The sequence below is a fragment of the Amphiprion ocellaris genome, chromosome 1, assembly GCF_022539595.1.
Source record: "Amphiprion ocellaris isolate individual 3 ecotype Okinawa chromosome 1, ASM2253959v1, whole genome shotgun sequence".
NCBI classification, from domain to species: domain Eukaryota; kingdom Metazoa; phylum Chordata; class Actinopteri; family Pomacentridae; genus Amphiprion; species Amphiprion ocellaris.
In genome coordinates, this window is record NC_072766.1 from 12,577,613 (window position 1) to 12,598,817 (window position 21,205).

A 21,205-nucleotide genomic window follows, 5' to 3' on the forward strand; every position below is an offset into this window, starting at 1 on the left:
AGGTCCTGGATGTCTGTCTCTTCATGTTAACCCTGTGATGGACTAGTGACCTGTGTCATGTGTACCCTGACTGGGATACACTCCAGCTCACCACAATGATTTCTCAGTATTCAACAACTGTGTATCCACATTTACTTAAACCATTTATTTTCAAGCACGGCTGACCCAGCAACATCGCTGATCAAAGGTCAAACACTGTTTCAGAAGGCTTGGAAGGTGCAGGCATTTAGTAGAAAAGACCTGTCTATTGTTAAGGAATTAAAGGAATATAGCACATGTATATATCTGCTGACAGCAGGACCTAAAACCTGACTGACTTTGCAAGAAAGACACCATGGAGAGAGGCCACCAAGTCACCTATGAGTAAAAATTACTACCCGTTCTTCACCAGAGTGGCAAAGGGAAGCACTGTAGAAAAAATCTGATATTAAATCAAGATTAGAAGACACCTTGTGAAAGACTCTGAAGTCAACTAGAAGAAGAATATTTGGTCTTAGGAGCCAATAATTTACCTAATTGCCCCTTGGGGATAAATAAAGTCTTTTCTGATTCTGTATAAGCTTTTTAGCTATCAGAGTAGACGCTTTGTTTAATGAACACTCACATTATAAAAAACACACCATTCCCACTGTGAAGAATGGAGGTGGCAGCATCATGATGTAGGGATGTCTCTCGGCAGATGGCCGTGGAAAGCTCGTAAAGGTAGAGGGTAAAATGAATGCAGAAAAGTAAAGGGAAATCCTGGAGGATAACTTGATGCAGTCTGCAAAAGAACCGCAACTTGGGAGATGATTTGTTTTTCAGCAAGACAAGCACCTGGAGCGTACAGCCAAAGCTACACAGAATGGTTTTAGGACAAGGTCAGAGTCAGAGAACAGACCTCGATCCGACTGAGAGTTTCAGGGTGGACTTGAAAAGGGCTGTTTATTCATGATCCCCGTGCAACCTGACAGATTTTACTGTTAAGACCATTGTGCAGGACTAAAGACGTGTAACTACCTACCTCAGACTTTTTTTTAAATACTTGAAAACTTCATCCATAGCTTTTTCAAAAATCATACTGCATATTGGCTGTCATCTTGTGCTCCTGTTGTGTTTCTTACATTGGTTTTAATGTCAGAGGTGAACACTCAACTGTACATGATTCATATCATTCACTTTGGAGATAATTTCTCATGCATTTACGTTGTGTGAATTTTCTCCACCTTGAAAATGTTTGTTGCTCAACAAAGAATTTTTAGGAGGTATTCCAACTGCTAACAATGCATTTTACTGAAGTTTAATACACTTCTTTTAGGGGAAATACGTTAAAAACACATGAACATTTGTCTTAGAAAGTAGGATCCAACCTCGTAAGTTTTTCTGTCAAACAAAAACCAAGTGTTGACCTGTTACATGAGGTCATATTTTCATGAGCCAGATCCCGGTGAAATAAAAGCCAGAACACAGTTTCATTTCAGCTAATGTAATGATTGGTTACTGGTACACAATTGAGCCTTACTTTCTGTTAGGAAAAAAACAGCTTCAGTGCAGTACCTCTAAATTTAACTAGATTTACAGAATTTGTAAAAATCATCAGTTTTAGAAAACTACAATAAGTCAACAGATTTAGAATATAGTTACAAAAATGGTCAATCTTCCCAAAAAGGCACGGAGGATACGCAGTCACAACTGCATCGCTCTTAGAGAACATTTGCATAACTGAATAAATACATCTGCTGCTAATCAAAATCAAACTGTGCCACACAGACACGCGGTCATCATACAATTACAGCAGAGTGCAACATTGTGAATTAGTGGAAAAATAGCATATAAATATCTCTCCATAAAATATAAAGACTAAATCGAAGGTAAAATTTATTTAGTACCATTAATCAAAAAATATTAATTGGAAGATTTCAAGCATATACAGTATTTATAATATTTGCCAAATTATATTCAACTGCCTTAAAACAATCTATGCTATATACGGAATAAAATGTGCAATTAATAGCATTTGGGAGAGCAGGCTTGCACTCACATTATACACTATCCTAAGTATCACCTGAACTAGTTATTGCCAAAGAATCATGAGTTCAACATATATTACTGGAAACTGGTCAATCTAGCGCTGCAGGATCAATGCTCCTTTGTAATTGTAGGACGGACATGAAGTCTGTCCAGTGGTCTTATATTTTGATTTACAAAGGCTTTGATAATAAATGCTGTCTTGTCATTTTAAGTTATTACATAGTGATAATTTAACTGATCCATTTGCCCAGATGCGTCTCCAACCAGTCCCTAGTTCAGCTGGTGGTAAACTTCCCAAGATCTCCCAAGAAAATTCCAGAATTGCATCAATAATAGCTCAGAGCATCTTTGTGCATCAATCTCACTATTAGCATCCTGACTGTAAGTACAGTATCTTCAGTTCTTGCTTTCTATTATAATTAGTCAATGCAGAATTATTAGTACAGTATGTTACACAGTGTATACAGTTAATGCTTTCAGACTTTCAAGACTGTCAAGACTAGACATCTGACTCCCATGTCATATCAGTGTGCATTTATTAAACTTGGTATCCATGTGATTTATTGCTAATATTTTTCTTGCCCTGCTTGTGAAACTGTGTCACTCTCATTGGATCAGTAACTTCAGTGACTGAAATCTGATTCACTCTGTACTAAACTAGGGACTGGTTTGAGTCAAAACATTTATCTGTCCCTTCTGTTTCAAATTGTTACCCATTCATCTGAACAGTTTCTCCTCGGTGCCTTACCAGAAGGCCTCTATATAAGTTTTATTAAACCCCCTTCAAAAGAGAAGAGGAATTATCTACCACAGATTGAAGCCCTCACAGCTCCGCCTCCCCTCAATATCACATGCATCATGATACTAAAAATATAAGCCCTTATTGCTGCTTCAAAAATAGAGTAAATCTACAAAGTTAGACCCTGAAATCACACCATTTGCTACCTATAGCAAACCCCAAACAAGCCATCAAAATATGGGCACTTGTAGCAAACAGCAGTAAGTCTGTGCAAAAAAAAAAAAAAAGAAAGAAAAAAAACCCTCATTACATTCAGCCAGGCCAGATCCTTTTTGTTTTAACCACATAGTAGAATATTTGTTAGCAGTGTTATTTTCTGTTCCTCTTTCTGAAATATAAAAAAAAAGGTAAAATATTACATCCTTAATTCAATTTCCCGGAATCCACAAACAAAATGAGTACTTGGAAATCAGTGTTCACTGAAATGCATCATTACTGCTGCAATAAAAATGGGCATTTTCTATTTTTCAATATCATTGTTCCATTTCAGTGGAGAAGTCCTTCTGACCAATGATAACATGCATGCTTAGAATAGCTACATTTCAATTATTGCTGTAAAACTTGCACTGAATCACAGCTAAATCGTAGAAAGGGCGTTCTCAACTGCATCTCAATCGAATATTAAAATACCAAAAAGCATGCTTTGTGTGGCACATACCATACAGTAAGCTCAGCAAAAGAGAGCAGTTAGCTTAGCTTGGTAAAGACCTAGGATTAAGAAGACAAGAAAATACATCTATTGTAAAAAATTATGATCTTTCACAGTCAGGAGACCTCACAGTAACAGCTCACTGGCCAATATGAAGGATATGCTTGAAAGAATCTGAATTCCTCAACTGTAATGGACAATAAATGATTCAGTCCTACAGATGAAATTTCAATTTAGAAATTACCTCAGATTTGGATGCAGCATCAATGGTGCAAATTCTAGCTTATAAATAATTTAAAATCAGAAGTCCAAAATGGCATTTTTCTATTTCTCAGTTTCCTTGTTGGTATTTAAGAAAGAGGTAATAGAAAATAAGATGATTAGTTATTACAAAAACCTCTACTAGGCTCAGAAAAGCGAGCCCCAAAGCCCACAACCTCACACAGTGTCATTAGCAAGAGTCTCTGTCGAGAGCCAGATCCTCGCCCCATTCAGAAACTTGCTGATGGGAGTCCCATAGACACTGCGGCGGCACAGGTTCCCCACTGGGGTGAAAGGAAAGGAGGAGGTAAAGAAGTCTGGAGTGGTAGCGGGGTCGTCTGGGTAACTAGCCTTAAAATACATCCTCCTTTGGTCTGAAGGGGGACCACTTGGACTTGGGAGTGGCGTGTTGCCCGGACTGGGTCCCTTGTATTGCCTGAGCTGGCTCTGCAGTATCTCAATCTCATCAACCAGTTGGGAGAGCTTGTGGTAGGCGGTGATGGGCCCTCCTCTGGGAATGCAGGCTTCAGGAACCCAGCGTAGGAAGAAGAGCTTCCAGAGAGCCACGTGTGAGGGCATGGACAGGGGAATCAGGAGGCCCTGCTGGTCAGCAGGTCGAGAGAACCAGTCCCTGAAGAAGCGCTCTGATGGACTTTCATCTTTCACTGCTGAGAATTCAGACTTCAGCTCTGACACAAGAGAGCCCCGACGGGTCAGTGTGTCCTCTCCCTCCTTCAGTCCATTACGCATGAGTGTGGCTGTTCCTCGCAATGTGGAACTGTAGGTTTTCTGCTGGAGGAAGCAGATAGCATTAAATTATTTTAACTGGCAGGCAGCAGGAGCAGGTTGAAAGGCCACAGTGGACTCTTTCCTTGTTCTCGATTCCAGTTCTAACAAACAAGGTGGATGACCATAAAGAAGAATGACTAACTACCTCACACCTTACACTGACAGCCGTTACACACACCAAAAGCAGTAAAAAAAAAATTAGACCATATACATATAACAATGTGCTGATTCTACTCTTAAAAACTTGTAAAGCTCAGTGCCTTCCATACCTTTGTGCGTCTGAAGGTTTTCACCTCTCCATTCTGAACACAGGCAGCTCCTTTGCCTACATACATGGGGTTGTTAAAGAGGGTTTGATCTTTGATGGAGAACTGCTGTGACCATTCCCAAACAGGAGGGAAATACACAACCTGGTCTTCTCCTTGAGGGATGGCTTTATTCTTGGCAAAGTCCTGTATAGTAAAAACAATGTTATTCTGTACATAATGAACATGATTGAACACTGTGAAAAAAACCTCCAGACTTGAGGCAACATAAAAACACTAATTGTTAGCTGCCATTATTTGTTTTTTGTCAAATTCTATGGTTTATAGATTCTTGACCACAAGTTAAACATTATTTTGTCTTAGTGCAATGTATTGCACTCTTTCCAGTCAAATGTCGGCCACACACAGAGGAAACTATCATTTTTAACATGAAATAATACCGCTAGGGATGTCCGATATTGGCTTTGTTGCCAATAACCGATATGCCGATATTGTCCAACTCTCAATTTCTGATTCCAGTATCAACCGATACATGTGGGCTTTGAAAACCACAGACATATTGTTAGCCAGGCACAGGAAGCTTGTTACTGCAGCCACACTTGCAGGGTTTAATGAGAAAAATAATCCTAAGCCTAAACTTTTTTGCTTTTTGGGTGGGGGTCATGGTACAATCCAGCGAACTAATAAGAAATTAAGATATCTGCCTTCGCAAACTCAGACTACAGATTATAGTAATTTCCAAAAAAGGTTGGTAGGTCGTGGTAGGTACTCCATCTGACTACAAAATATATATATTGTTTAGCAGCCGATTAGTAAAAGACATGGAAAAAGGGCACTGATTCACTTTTTAACAATAAGTGCACCATGTGCACTATTTATTCTGAAATACAACTATGTTACAGTGCTATTTTTTCTCTGTCGACTATATAAAGGAATAAACAATCATATATGTTTGTCCTTTACCATCAAGTGCTGCGCGCGCTGTTTGGGAGAACTGAAGAGGAAAGTACTGAACAGTGGAATCCACATGCTATCACTCAGTACTGTCAGATAGGCCTCTGTGAACTCAAATGCTGCTGGGTACTGGTTCATCATCTGCCACACGCAGTCCAGGAACAGCATGAACAGTGGGGACTTCATCAAGAAAACAGAAAGAAGCAGTTGACAATGAGCAGGAGTGTCTCAGGAAATTCACGAGGTCAGCTCTTTTAAGACTAGACTGATGTAAATTAGATCTATACCTCCTCTTTGTAGTTTTTCTTTAAATGGTTGCATCTGTCCAAGAAGCGATGGCCAGCCATCACCCACTCCTTCTGCACCAAACTCTGAAAGCCAATGAGGCTGCGATAGTGAGGGTCCAACATGAGCTGCACCAGTGAGGACACGACACAGTTGAGGTCTCGGTCTTCTTCCTCTGCAAAAAAAAAAAAAACAACAAAAAACATTTTTTAGGATCGTCAGATTGAAAAAAAACAAGCAGTAGTGCTGAATCTTATTTGACCACAGTAATTTGTTATTGTACTTTGGCTGGTATGCAACATGCATTTGAAGCCCTCTGCTGTAACATGGTGGATCAATAAAATCAAAACTTAATTTCACTGTGCATCATGCATGAGTGAAGACTACAAACTGCTGTGGCATTGTGACTGATAGAGAGTTTACCTTGGAGAATGACGGAGACATTCTTTCCTTCCAGGTAGTACACTATCTCAGCTGAGTGTTTTAGAAAGGCCCTTTGGTCACAAAAAAACATACGTTAACCAACTAGCTAGCTGGAACAAACTGGCTTTGAAAACTTGTACTACTATATTGTAAATCACCAGCTTGGTAATCATAACTTTATGTGGATATAAACTATATTAAAGGTTTACTGTGCTAGCAGAATCATTTCAGGCCAGGCAGCATCAGATTGTCACAGGACCAATGGTAACAACCTGGATTAACCATGATGTGTAAACAAGTAACTCATCTCATAAGTATATATTTACACTGAAAACATAAAAATATTATGCACATACAATGCAATTTCATAAAAACATCTTTAAAACAAGTATAGGCTGTCATCTGAGCTACACAACTCAATCCAAAACAATAAAAAAATGTCACTGCAGGTATGTTACTAGGAACTATGAGGATAACACAGACTTGTGGCTTACAAGACATTTGAATTTTGGCCTAGACTACCACAGCATTGATAGTTTATAAAGAGCTTTCATGCACTGTCAGCTTGTTGACATACCTGACGTACTCCAGCCATCGGGAGTTGTCAATGGAAGAAAGCCACCTCTCCTCAGACTCCTCAAAAGGATCTGCAGAATCGTAACAGTCAAACACTTGTACACTAATAAAACTGTTCACACCCACGTCAAAAAATCCCAAACATTCGCACAGCAAACAAATGTGAATGAAAAACACTGCACACAGAAGTTGGATGTTGCAGTTAAAAGTGGAGAGCAAAGGAGCGCACCTAGGACACAGATCTGCCTGACTTTAACAAAGGCGCTTTGGATGTCCTGGATATTAGGCAGACACTTGTCCAGATCGGACCTGATGACTTCACTGCGCTGTGTGTGGCTTTTTGTAATGGCAGTGAAGATCCTATAAAAACACAAAACAGATGTTGATGATTGGAATCAGTTCACAACCACTAACAGTTCAACTCCCCAAAACCTGGACTAAAAATCTACGTTTAAAGTTGTAATAAAGTGTGACAGATCTCATCACTTTCTCATTCCACTGCTGTTGGCAGCCGTTGAAAGTCAAGTTTAAAAGTGATAATAGCAACAACATATTTACATATTTTTCAACCTGAAAGGATTAGACATGTTAGCATCACCTCTGATCAATCTTCCTCTGATGTAATGGATCAACAATGCAGGCCATACGGACAAGCGCGCTCCCATTGGGGTGATTCCAGCACCACAGCTACAAGAAGAAAACATCAGTTTGATGGTACTTGGAGCTGGTAGCTAATAATTAGAAATTAATCCATCAGCGGTCCTTAAATTTGCTAATAATAAGCCACTGAAATGGATAAATGAAGTACTCCTAAGTCTAAGAAAATGCTAACATTTTAAGGAGATATCAGAGCTTATATACTCACAGGGATGCGTCTATCAGTGAAGTATAATGAGTACTGCTTCAGATCTTGGTCTGCCAGAGAAACTGGGACCACAATGTACTCTGGAAGACTAAAAAGGAGTTCAGAAAAAGACTTATGTTACACATTAATCAAACACAATGCATCATTTAAACCAGAACGATGAAATTACATGTGAGAAAATGTATTTTCATGTTTCCACAACATACAATTTTGCAGACAGAAAACTAATCCAAATGGAAAAAAAGAGACATTTAGGATATATATTATATCACATACCAAGGCTTTCTTTTTCATTTGAACAAGGTAAGTGTGTTACTTCATGCCAACATTCCACAATATTGAATAGTACAGAAACTCTTGGCCAGCTGTAAATAACATGTTAGCGCTGGAATGGTTTTGCTGTGTCTTACCCAAAATGTTTTTAAGTAACTATCTAAGCTCAGAACCTTTAGCGGTGGTGTTTTTGTGTTGGTTGAGGAAAAAATGAATCAGAGCGTACTGTAAGTATTGTTTCAGGCCCATGTGGTGTGTACGATTTGGTACAAGCTACTATTATGCAATTATGAGTCTTTCTGCAAATTACAATTCTCACTTTGAAAACCCACCATGGTGTCACCGCTGAACTCAGATGAATAGCATGTATTGTACCAAACACACATGCATGTTACACAGAGATGCATTTCTCTTGGCCTCATTCATGCTACACAAAGCTCTAAATTGGCAAAAAAGGTGCACAATATAAATACAGTGTCCAGCCCAAAAATATTTAAAACTATAACAACTAAGGCCAATTGCAGAAAGTACAGACATGCTTTGCCTACAACAAACAATATGAAATTAGGACCTTGGTGAGATGGCATAGCTTTCATTGATGGAGCACACCCTCCACTCTGAGGCACTCGTTCTCTTGATCTCCCGATCCCAGTCAGATGGACGGTCAAAAATGGGTGTCTGCATTCCTCCTCTTGGGGTGGAGCCATTGACTCGATCCCCTGGAAATACAGATACAATTTAATGTCTTGGGTGGGAGACATGGATGGACAAATTTGGATTTCATAACTCTGGAATTTGGATTGGAATTTACATTTACAGAATGGACAACACTTTCAGATTATATGTTGGCTCTTTTGGAAACAATAAAATGAAGTCACACAATGTAATCACCTTTACATTCATGGTATCGCCGTCCTTGATATTCAAAACCAAACAGCAGTTGAAGATCTGCTGGGTGGGAGTAGTGGGCAATAGCAAGGCAAACCTAGAATGTCAAGAAGAAAAATACTTTGATGAGAGTGCAATCTGGGGTTGGTCAAATGGATGAATACATATTATAGGCAGCAGTAAATTGTGACATTGTAGCAGGCCACCACATATAAATCTGTATACAGAAAATACTGATCTGACGCCATGACTCTTCAAATAGTGTCAAATACCTGAACGAACAAATATATCTGCATCTAAAATTTTAACATACTGCCCTGTACAATTAACAGAAGTACAACTGAATGTTGAATATTATCAAGGCAGATTAGATTTCATCAGAGCCATTTCCCCAACCCTAGTTCTCTCTGAGTGCTAAAATGAGCTCAGAGGCATGTTCTTTAATCATAGCAACACATGTACAAGTGAAACCTGTGAAAGCAAATGTCTGACAGACAGCCTACTGCTCTGGGTTTACAGGACTGAATCTCTCTGTGGCTCCACTTGAGTCATATAAAGAAGTCCATTCAGTAGTAAAGCTGTGAATAACACGAGAAGAACACAGAAAAAGTGTGTGTGTGTGTGTGTGTGTGTGCAGACAAGGCTGTTCCCAACGCTGTAATTTCCTATGGCAAAATAAGCTATTATAGGCTGGCATAATTCCATATGTCACAGAGAGAAAAAAAGAACTGAGCCCTGTTTTAGGTTCACACTGTAATTACATACATGGTGTCCATAAATAAGCTCACAAGGAGCGAGGGAGGGCAGACATTCTATTTTAGAGCTCTGTACATAATCAACCTCTCATACTCTGCTGTATTCAGTACAGAACATAAAATTGTACCAATGCATTTCTTATATGAATGAAATTAATATGTAAACAGAGACTTATCCCTGTCCAATAGAATGGCATACTATTGGTCAAATGTGCTGTAGGTATGTGTTGGGGAGCGGCAAGTGCTCCAAAACCTACACAAAAATTGCTCCCAGATGACATGAAAGGAGATCAGACATGCAACTGTGTGCATTTAAATTCATATGCATTTCACTAACACAATGTGAAGATACACAGGTCCCTGACACTGTACAGAGGAGAAAAGTTCCTGAAGAACTTTGTGCACCTAATTCACAACTAAATATTTATTCCCATGCTTTCTTTAACCCCTAAATTACACAATGTTGCACAACATCTCTTCTTACATAGCATGACAGAGCTGAATGTTTATTTTGTAACTGTTGGCTGTGTTTGAAGGTGAGTCAAACATACCTATGAAACAGTCACACGTTTTAAATGCCTGCCAGGTTGAGTGCAAGATGACGACACTGTTTTACTTTCACGTCTTTCTGTTTTATTTGTCACGATACCCCAGCCTTAAATAAAAACACTATTTTCAAGTATTATAAAACCTAATTCATCAGTTTCATAGGTAATGAGATCAACATAGTTCATCATATCAGAGTGAGTTTCTTGAACCCTACTGAACTGAGCTCCAGTATCAAGAATGAAACATCTGTCCATTCAGTGCAGGAGTTGAGTCAGACCCACACTGCCAGTACAATCAAAATCAAATTCTGTTTCCTTTGCCATGAATGAGCATTGTTCTCAGTGTCTCAGCGTTGTTTGGCTAATGGTTAAACTGAACATGCTTTTTGAGAAGTGAGTCATTTGTACTTAATGGAGGGTGACAAACTAGCACATAGAAGCTTGTATGATATAAACATCCTTGTCATGGAGGAAGTGGCCATAGCAATGAAACTGAGTGTGTGTATGTAGTGACCTCACAGAGTCAGGAAAGGAAAAGTTTGGTCAGCAAACCAACAGTGAAATGGATGGGGGAAACTGAGAAAAGGGAATGGTTAATTTAAACACCTAGGTAGGCTGACACAACTGTCCTTTTTTGGTGCGACTGGGCCATAAAACAGGTAGCTCAATGGGCTCAGGGCCTTCTTTAAACAGCTCATTGCAAAGAAAATCTGCTACTTTAGAGATCAGGAGATCATTAACACCCCCTTGATAAAATCACGGAAAAGCACTAGTGGTGAAAATACTAGCTGGGGTTTAGTTGGTAAATTCCAAAAAAATAATAACAATAATTCTGCACACTTTGCTTTAGTTAAATTTGGCTAATTTGTTGCTTTAATGATTGTAGGCTTAGGTTGCCAGGTAGCTAGTTATAAAATCACTGTTACCATGTAGGGAGGTCACACTGGCCAGCTAACAAACTATGCACACAAGCTAAGACAATTAGTAAGCTTAAATAGCGGCACGACCAGTAGAGTCTGGGCGTGCAGCAAATGCCGGCTGTCAAAATCTGCCGGCTGACACGTCACGCTGTCAGTGAGATGGATCTGAAGAAGGCGAGAGTGTTCGCCGAAACTGTCAAGCAAGGTAAATAACATCTATCCATTCACCTAATGTCTGAACAAAAGAATCTAAACTAAAGTATCAACAAGAAGACATGATGAACGTTTATGAGCAATTAGTAAGCATTTGCCATTAGCTAGCAAGCTAGCTCTTTTATTTTCCTTGCACTAAAAATATCTTTTAATGGGACTCTGGGCATTGTTAAGCACTATTCATCAACATTACCAGTGATTCAGCTGGCAGTGTTTGTTGTTTTGTTTATTGATTTATTAAGCTTTGTGTGAACAGTGCTCTTTTGGGAACTGGGAAATAACGTGTGGCAGCCAGTTTTCGTGTGAATTTACAGTTTATGCAAGGCTACTTTAATATGAAAGAAACAGGTAATCTGAGTAATCATTTATCACATCAACTCTCTCTCTGTATCAGAAACACAAGATGGCATCACTTGCATTTTTAAGGATTCATTTAAGAGGTTTACAGGTATCCTTTTGACTTAGTGAGTTTACAATTTATTGATTTACTGAATGCTACTCTATCTGGAAACATTCATCTTCTGATCATTTATTATGTCTGTTTTCTCCCTTTCCATCACACACACAAACACAGGAGTCCTTCGCTTGTTTTAGGATTCATTACAGTAAAGTATATAATTTTGTTGTGTCACTTTTTGAAAGTATATATTTTCTCTCTTAATCTAGCTTGATTCTCTCTATCTATTTCATGACATGGCTTTGGTGTTTCTAGGGAGTGGCATGGTTGGCATACATATTCAGCAGAGCATGAATATTGGTAGTGTGTGATCAGCTGCTCTAGTCCAGCCCTGTCTGTGAGCTATGGCACTGACAAAAAAAAGCTGATGCTAGCTGTGCACCATTTAATGTGATTATTGAACAAGTTCCCTATTTTTCAGAGTGTGTGCTAAAATAATAGTCTGATGCTTGAGTTATTGTAATGCAATATTTTTTTTACCATAAAGTTGTGGCGGAATTTGGTACTGTATGTATCCACTGGACAGACCTATGGGGGAAGTGAGGTAGTCAATATTCATCTATTATGCTAACACCAGGGGTGCCACACTCAGAAACCCACAGTCTTTAATTGTGGTAGAATTATTTTTGTTGTTCATTGTTCTTGTATCCACTCACAATTTCCCTTTTTCTCTACAGTCAAAGTTCCTGAGAGTGTACGACTGACTCTAGCAAGCCTTCCACATTAAGCAAATCTTTTAAAGCTTCTCAAAGAGCCAGTCAGTTACTGAAACAAAAATCAAAGCAAACTGGCAATCATTTATGTTTCACTCACCTTTCTTGCACTCTCAGGCCCAGCCTCATCAAAGCAGAACCTTATGATACGCAAGTCTTTGCAGTACAGGATGAGCTCTGTGGGGTTGAACTTCAGCTTCTGGTTTGAGCCCAGTACTTTCTTCTTCCCCTTTGTATCATTCACTGAACACAAAATATGAACAGAAAATTTTAATGAGCACATGCAAATGTTTAGAGATAGAAGATTAAAAGATTAAATTGATAGCATTCCTTTGGAACATAGCAGGTATTCATTTTCAATACAAAACACTCAAGACACATCTCATATCTCTTTAGCCATAGCTAAATATTGCTTTTGTGCTCTTTGAAGAAGGGATGAACAATACATCGATGGCCATTATATTACTGGCAAATAAACAGGAAAATTAAGTCATTGTCCTGATAATGAAATTTCAGTCAATATTGAAGTCCAATTATGAGCCTCTGAGACTGACTGTGACCGACCGGCCCCTCCTCCTTTTTATCAATAATACATCTCTGTAGTCAATTAGTCTATTCACATTAGTACCAGAGGGAGTAAATATAAAAACATAATGATATGTGGTATTAAAAATATTACTCAGCCCTAGTTTTGTATTTCATTCTTGATAATTGCGCAAATCCCACACTGATGTTGCCATCTTTAGAAGCTCAGCTCAAATAGGTCAAACACATGCTGGGTAAAACAAAACCTCATGCTTCATCACTGTAACACAACAACCTTGCTTTGGGCAGTTGCCCTTGCAGTGTCAGCAATCGACAGCAATGTGATATATAAACACAGCTAATCCGAAGCCAGGCAGCACTGCCACTAAGCACTGCTTTAGCTGTGACATCATTTGTTATCAGATTGCTGACCAGGAAAAACAAAAAACGACACCAGTCACTGAAGCTGTGAAAGATTGATGAGGAGTAGACCGAGCTCATCCAAATTTAATTCTGATAACAGATCACTCTTGCAAAATAGCTGGGTTAGAATACTAGACATTTACAAAACAGATTATCAATCAGTTACTCAAAGAGATGACTGGCTGAGTCGGACATTAAATTTCTGCTGAATACAAAGATACGCATTTGGGCTCAGGTAACAAGCTTTCAACATGGAGAAGTGAGCAAGTGATAGAGTGCCATAACAATATGAAACCTGCAGAATGCTTTCTCACACACACAGAAAAAAAAAGAATCCAACGTTTTCTAAAAATTCACAAACATTTAGAACCAGATGTACCTGTTACAACTTGTTCCAGACAGGTTAGGGGGATGTCATGCTCTCCAAGCAGCAGGTGCGACAACTGGGATTTCTGTTGTGAGGACAAAAAAAAAAAACCAAAGACAAAAAATGATGTTTGATATCTTGTGGACATTGCATCATTCTATACATGACTGAAATACTCTATCAATATGATTTTAATTAACAGTTTTGTTTTATCTTATTGTATTTTATGTACAGCGTCTTTGAGTTTTTGGAAAAGCGCTTTATAAATAAAATTTATTATTATTATTATTATTATTATTATTATTATTATTATTATTATTATTATTATTATTATTAAATCCTGCTGCTCAGATTGAGCTCCTCAGACTAAGCAATGATCAAGTCTAATTTTGTTATCATGTAAACAATCTGCCACGTAGGTGGAAATGACGTCTGTTCTCTCACTTCTTGTGCGTTATCTCTGACAATGTATTGCAGGAAAGTGAACAAGTTTTCCTTCCTCCTTGCCAGATGCACCAAACATGCAAACAAGGGTGAGAAGTACGACCGTTTAATCTATTCAGCACTACGCTGGTGGTACGAATAAATATTAAACGTTAATACAGAGCTAAAATTGTAGTTGGTAATTTCATGCCTTTTTAAGATATGTATAAGGAAGTTCAGTTTTTCATATTTGGGGTGTAATAATTACAAAATGTGATACCAACTGCATTAAAACATCATTATATTTTAGAATTACTACTAAGAAATCCACACAAATACCTGCTTGGGGGGGGCTTCTTGAGGGATGAAGGACACCTTAAAGTTGGTGCATATCAACTTCCCCCACGGGTCATCCTGGTTGCTTTCAGCGCTGATGCATTTCCTCACAAAGTTCACCTCATTAACTACGATCTCCCCTGGTGACAGACAAATGAAGAAAAAGCTGAGTGTAACACCTACAGTCAGCAGCTACACTTTAAGGAAGGTTAAAGATTAGAAAGGTATAGTAAAAAAAACAAACTCAGCATTTGCACTGCGCTGTAACAAATTTAGAGGCGTTTAGTTAAAATGTTAAAAAGTGACTTTTGCAGTCTTTTTTCTGCTTCCCACCTGCTCAAAAACATGACTTATGCTTTTATTATTAAGCTAATATATTTGTTTAAATAATGATGTATAAGTTATAAGGTTTAAGAATTAATATTTAAATATCTAATGTTTCTAGAAATTGTGATAATAAAAATCTAATTCACATTTGCTTTGTGTTAAAATGTGATTTAGACTCACGTTTTGTTTGAAAAACTTTATGCATACAGAATACCTCTTTCAAAATTACACCATTATGACACTGACTTGCAGTGTTTTTCTTTTCTTTCCCTTTTTTCCTCTTAGTTGCTACTTTGTACATTTACATGCATAAGTAACAGCAACAGGTAGTAGGCAAAGGTAAAGATCTTACAACAATGCTGGTGGAGAATATAAGTTTAGCAATACATACTGATACAAATCACTAAAAATAATGCTTCAAGAACATTTACAGGACATGTTTTTGTTGATGAGTTCCATTACATTTGCCACAAAGTATTGTGTAGACAAAAATGCGTCAGTGTAAAGGTGTTTTCATTAGAATGACGACAACTATCCAGGGTGAAATCAAACCAAGTCTTTACATGCCTTCCGTTGACATCAGAACCAGTTTTAATAATAAACAAGTTCAACTTGTTCAACTGAGTTTTAACTCCCCATTTATGCAACTATATTTTACTTCTTTTATGAACATTTCCATTTCCCTTTTAGTGGACAGGAAAGTATATAATAGAAACCAGGGTTTTTCCTGGCTCAGAATGAAACTTTGAGGTGAGAGCGACTACACACGACAGCAAGCATGATGGGTTCTCACACAGTAAAAATAAAAAGTCTGTGTTGCAGATGCATTTTCCTGTTATTGCTGACCATTCGATAGGCAAAAATGTCCACTATGCTGGACTAAATGAATCCCCAAGTGAAAACACTTCATAAGCTTCCTACACAGTATTTATATATTAATCTTACGGAGCTAAAGGCTATAATGTTTTGTGACTCTCTTAAAGCATATCAGGCACTATGTAATTTTCTTTATGTATACGACCAAACAGGAAGCTGATGTCATTTACACGTTGCAAATGTTTGATATAGGGCTGGGACTGAATGTGCTTCAAAATCAAATGCTGCACAGCTTTAATGACCTGAAGCTGAAAGTCAAAAGGCCTCACATATGTCCAAAGTAACATTTGTAAATAAAAGTTGATTGGTAGGTCCCTTCAATTCTGCCACATACAATTCACATTATAGTGTTTACTTCAGCTTTAGTCTAACGAGGCAGCTTTTTATATACACTATCTTTTATGAGTAACATGACCTTTGCCCCTTCACATGATCACAAAACGATTAAGGCGTAGACAAGAATCTGGCTATAAAAAGTTGCCCCACAAATTTTTAGAAGATGAGAACTGGGGCAGCAGGGTGGAGTCCTGCAGACAGTCACTTCAAAGCTCTGCCTCAGTGGAGCCAACCGAGACTGTACAGTTAAAAATAAGGAAGCTGATCATGAAACCTGTTAGTCTGGCTCACAAATCAGGGTGAGAAAGAAGCAGCAACTTACCCATATGTGGTAATACCCTCACGTGCTAACAAATACAGCAGGTCACTTAAAACAGTCATGCAGCCCGTGACCAAAAACACTTCATAGTTTGTTCGCAAGTGAAACTAAAGTGTAAAACTAAAATGTTTCTGTCTCAAGAACACTTTTTACTTAAAGAGGGGGTATCAGTGAAATACTTACTCCAAAAACCTACAACTTAACACTATGCAAAGGGTGTGTCAAGACACAACTGAACTGTTTACACTTAAACTTGAATAAGTCATTGAACAAAAGGCTTTTCTGCACCTCCAGTTTCTGAACTACTCATGTTTAGGACACTATGGCATCATAATTATACAATATGCATCACCTGGCACAACTTCAGGGAAATAGAATTTCACATCTTGAATCTACTTTAACAAATGCATTTGTTTCCTGTAGAAAACAACGTTTGTTTCCTATATCTGATAGAAGTGGAAACTGTGGCTGTAGAGAGGAAGCATGCTGCAAAGGGCACTTATCTGATGCCATAAGCGTGATGTTTTTCAGGGCGGGTGATGTTTCCAAATCCTCATGAGATCTTGCACTCATGAGAAAACAGCGAAGAGAACTACTGATAGTTAATAATTAACTATCTGTAAACTGTCTGTTGATGCTCCTGATGATTTAAAAAGGAAAAAGACGTTTTATACCAATGCTTCAAAAATTTCCAGCTTAAATAAACTCACTAAATTTAACAGAGAGGAAGCCCTCAAAGAGACACTGTCACTAAGCAAAACCCAAGATAGTCTTGCATTTTTAAAAATACAGCGAAATGTAAGGCAATATAGGATGTCCATAGCAGTTCCTAAGCTGACACGTAACATTTGGAACAGTACTTTTAATAGCTCAGGCTGTTTCAGATTGGCGCATGTTTTCCTTAGCTAAAACGCGAGTTACACCAGTTTGATAAAACCCTGCCAGGTACGTAAAACAATGACAGGACCGGTAATTACTCATGTCCTAGAAATGGGCATCGTCCACACTTTCATGAGAAAACACAGAGACTTTGAAACCATGTAGTGTAAGGAAATGCAGCACTGACTCAGCACTGCAAACAGGACAAAAGGGAAGTAACGTTCACATTCTCTACTTTACAATACATGAAACACTCTCACATCACATTGCTGTGCCTGTCACGCAACCATGCAAAATATTAAAAAGAAAATTATTTTGTCAGCCACACCTCACTGTATTGAAAAGCCATTCATTCAGAAGAACTGCTCAACCCTTTCTGCAGCACATTTAGATGGATATCACCATCTCATTATCGGCAGATAAAGTAAGGTATTAGCTATAAGTTAACTTGATAATTGGGCTGCATTGTCATCTTTGTTTTGATGGCAATATTCAATAGAATCACTGAAAACAAAATGGAGATGTGGGAGTTGACTAAGAAAGTCAGGAACCAAGCTGAAGACACCGCTTTTTAGTTAATGAGAAACAGGCCTTTGCCAAAGTACAAGTCTGCTGCATACTCCCTTATGTTCCTCTGTAGCACAGTGAATGGATAAAATACATGAGGCACTGTGTGAAATTGAATACAATCTTTCATCTGGTCAAAATCAAACAAAATGTCTCAATAAAATGTCAAAGCCTCAATAATTCCTAGCCTGTCTTTGATCAAGTAGATGGTTGCTCTTTAATTAAAACCTTTCTTTTTGGTGCCCAGTATTCTTATGATAATGCAGAAAACAAACTTACCTGGAAGTAACTTGGGGTCCAACTTTTTAATCGGTGGTTCAATATTTTTCTTCACATCAGTCTAGAAAAAAAACAAATATGCCACATCAGATTCTGTTGTTCATGAGATGGTTAATGATTAATGGCACAAATGTCTCATTATAAGCTGAAGAGGTAGAAAGTTACCAATGAAATGTGCTACTGTGTTGTAAACAAAGCATAAAGTGGACTATAAAGTGTTTCTAGGTGTAAAACCAATAAAAAAGAGGAGACCTGTTACAGGGCTTGTAAATTCCCATCACACCTAAGATTCAATCAGAGTCACTTTACAAACATACTGAAAATAATGTAATATTGCATTAACTTACAACATGTAGTATGTAACAACAAGTCAGGTACAAGCTCCGTTTTCTATATTTGGTACGAAGCAGACACAGCAGTCAAGTAATACGATTAATACTGTATGCACCAATACTGCTCACACTTGCCTGATACTGTAACAGTCTATTAGTGTTGGGACGGTTGTGTGGGGTCATTAATGCTTTACTGTTAAGTAAATGAATGACTATGAGGTTAAAGTGCTGATTTTCAGGCTTGTGGGTTCAAGTGTGGGAATCATAGCCTTTTGGTAGGTTTGACATATTAAAAATAGTACAGTTTCAAAAGGCCGATCAAATCTAAATGTAAATATGTTTTAGTTAAAGATAAAGGATCGTACTTTATCAGCCTAGGTACTGTTTTATTTAAAGTCTAATGTGCTCGAGTAAAGACCCAGAATACTAGGAATGCACAGTGAATGACACCGCAAAAAGAATTATTAATTATAATCTAATGAAGGAATGCCACTGATTGAGCAGTCTCAGTCAAAGTTCAAGTCACTTTTCTTTATGTGGGGTAGGTGTATGGTTAATATTCTCTCCTAAATGTGAAATCATTGCAACATTTGCACTGCATGTAATTACAGTTTGGGGAAAAAAATGATATGAACGAAACTATTTGTCATCTGTATTTGTTTTTTGTTTATTATTTGGAGTTATCACCAGGACCAGAGCATGAAAATACGATGAATTTAGGCTACATACACCAATTATCAATGGAAAATTTGTTTTCAACACTTCTCTTGAACTTTCACTGCCAGAAATTGGATGTATTTTTGTTGCTAATCCCATGTCTGAAAGCAAACCATTTTACTCTTTATATGGAGAAGTGCAGTCACCTGCAGGCAAAACAATGTAAACAAAAGCTGAAACTCATACAAAGGATGCCATGGTATAGCTGGGTAATTCGTTCTTACAGATTTCCAGGTTTCATTGCTTGAAATTGTGCAGGAGTAGAAGGGAAATTAACTCAGCTGTGACATTTCACCTGTCATTGACTATGCAGATTGAAAGTCAAAGTAATCTGACAAAAACCCTTCTTCATTTAATGGCAAAGTTGCACAAACTCTTTCAATTTAAAATATTCTCTGATGAATCCGACGAACATCACTTGGAATAAGAAAATACGTACAACAGTCTGCATGTTTTTGGGGAATAGTGACATATTACACTGTATCCTGACCGTCCACCTTGAAAACTATACTCTTGCCATTAACTGTCATATGCAAACACATACAGACCTGTACAGGAGGAAGATAACACTTGAAGGTTGGTTTTATGGGTTTGCCAGAAAACATTGTTTATGTCCGCCCCTCTCGATGGTGTTCCTGAACGGGCGCCTGGCAAACGCTTAACTGCTGCCAGTAGGGAAAAAAACACACACAATCCAAAAGGAAGCCTTCAAGAAAACGTATATCAGAACCTTAGCTCAGTAAATCCAATGCACTCGTGGCAAAATATTCATCGAGACAGCCTGGGCGAGCGACGGCACTCCTCCATTTCGATAAGCAGTCAATTAGCAGATTATGCTAGCTGGTGGAAAAAAGTTGACAGAAGTTACCGTTGAGATGTCGGCGTTAGCTCGGTTAGCTAGCTAGCATAAAGTACTACATGAAGTTCCAACATCCCACGCAGAGATAAAACTACGAAAAAAACTACAAGCACCGGTTGTGCGTCTACATTTTCTTTACACCTGTTACTGTTTAAGTTACCCTCAGTGACTTCCTCAAAGGCTTAACTAATTCAGCCAAACGCAGTACCTGACACCGTGAACGACTTATCGGCCATGTTTATAAAGAGCCGAGGTCCCGCCCTGCTTCCGGGCTCCGCTGTTGAACTGTATTTCTGCAACGAGACTTTCTTTCATCAAACTTTCTGGAGAACTGAGACTGAACACCGGGGTATTCTACTCATATTCTAAGTTAACTGGATATCTACTACTACTTTGTGATAGCAAATACTGACAACCGTGTCACTGAAAGATAAAACGACGAATATTTTGTCAACATTTATCAAGTACGCCACCCATGGACTACAACTCCCATGAGGCATTTACAGGACTAAAAGCTTATGACCGTGTGTCTTTGTTTTTCTTTTTTTCCCTTTTTTTAAAATCACGACCTTAACTTTATTACGCAAAATATACAAATTGTTGCCGGAAGCTTCACAACTCGTGTATTTTCTGTGATTTATCCACTTTATCCGTTGCTTAATTTTTTTTTAATTAAAGGAAAATTTGTTTTACACAAAACTAACATTTGAAACAAGATGACAATAGTGCCAAAATTAGCCAGGATGTTCTTACGATAACATGCCCTACTCTCAGAATAATACTGATTCTTAAATTGGTTCTTTAAAAGGCTCTCTGGTTCTCCAAAGCACCATCATCAGTAGAAGAACCTTTTCATTTAAGGGATGGTTTCTTACATGCTTACGTTGGTTGTTTAAAATACTAAATATTCTAAATTTTTCTGGGAGTTATTTGGTTTGGTGATCGGTAATAATATAAAATTAAAGCTGCAACTAGTGATTTCTTATTGTTATTATT

The 21,205-nt window shown here is 38.1% G+C and overlaps 1 protein-coding gene across 2 annotated transcripts; it reads right to left on the reverse strand.

Annotated features, from left to right (window-relative positions):
* Nucleotides 1-1,263: 1,263 nt before the first annotated feature.
* mtmr10 (myotubularin related protein 10) lies at nt 1,264-20,462 on the reverse strand. Of its 2 annotated transcripts, none has more exons than XM_023283921.3 (16): nt 19,899-20,462; nt 18,302-18,362; nt 14,722-14,858; nt 13,972-14,044; nt 12,745-12,887; nt 9,042-9,135; nt 8,722-8,869; nt 7,878-7,965; nt 7,611-7,699; nt 7,242-7,372; nt 7,014-7,083; nt 6,437-6,507; nt 6,016-6,188; nt 5,738-5,908; nt 4,778-4,960; nt 1,264-4,508 (listed from the first exon to the last, which is right to left on the reverse strand). In XM_023283921.3, the coding sequence occupies exons 1-16, from the start codon at nt 19,953-19,955 to the stop codon at nt 3,897-3,899; spliced, it is 2,301 nt and encodes a 766-aa protein (XP_023139689.1). In that variant the 5' UTR covers nt 19,956-20,462; the 3' UTR covers nt 1,264-3,896. The 2 variants fall into 2 exon arrangements, with proteins under 2 accessions (XP_023139689.1, XP_054867690.1); XM_055011715.1 differs by having other exon boundaries at nt 1,264-4,511.
* Between the last annotated feature and the right edge of the window lie 743 nt (nt 20,463-21,205).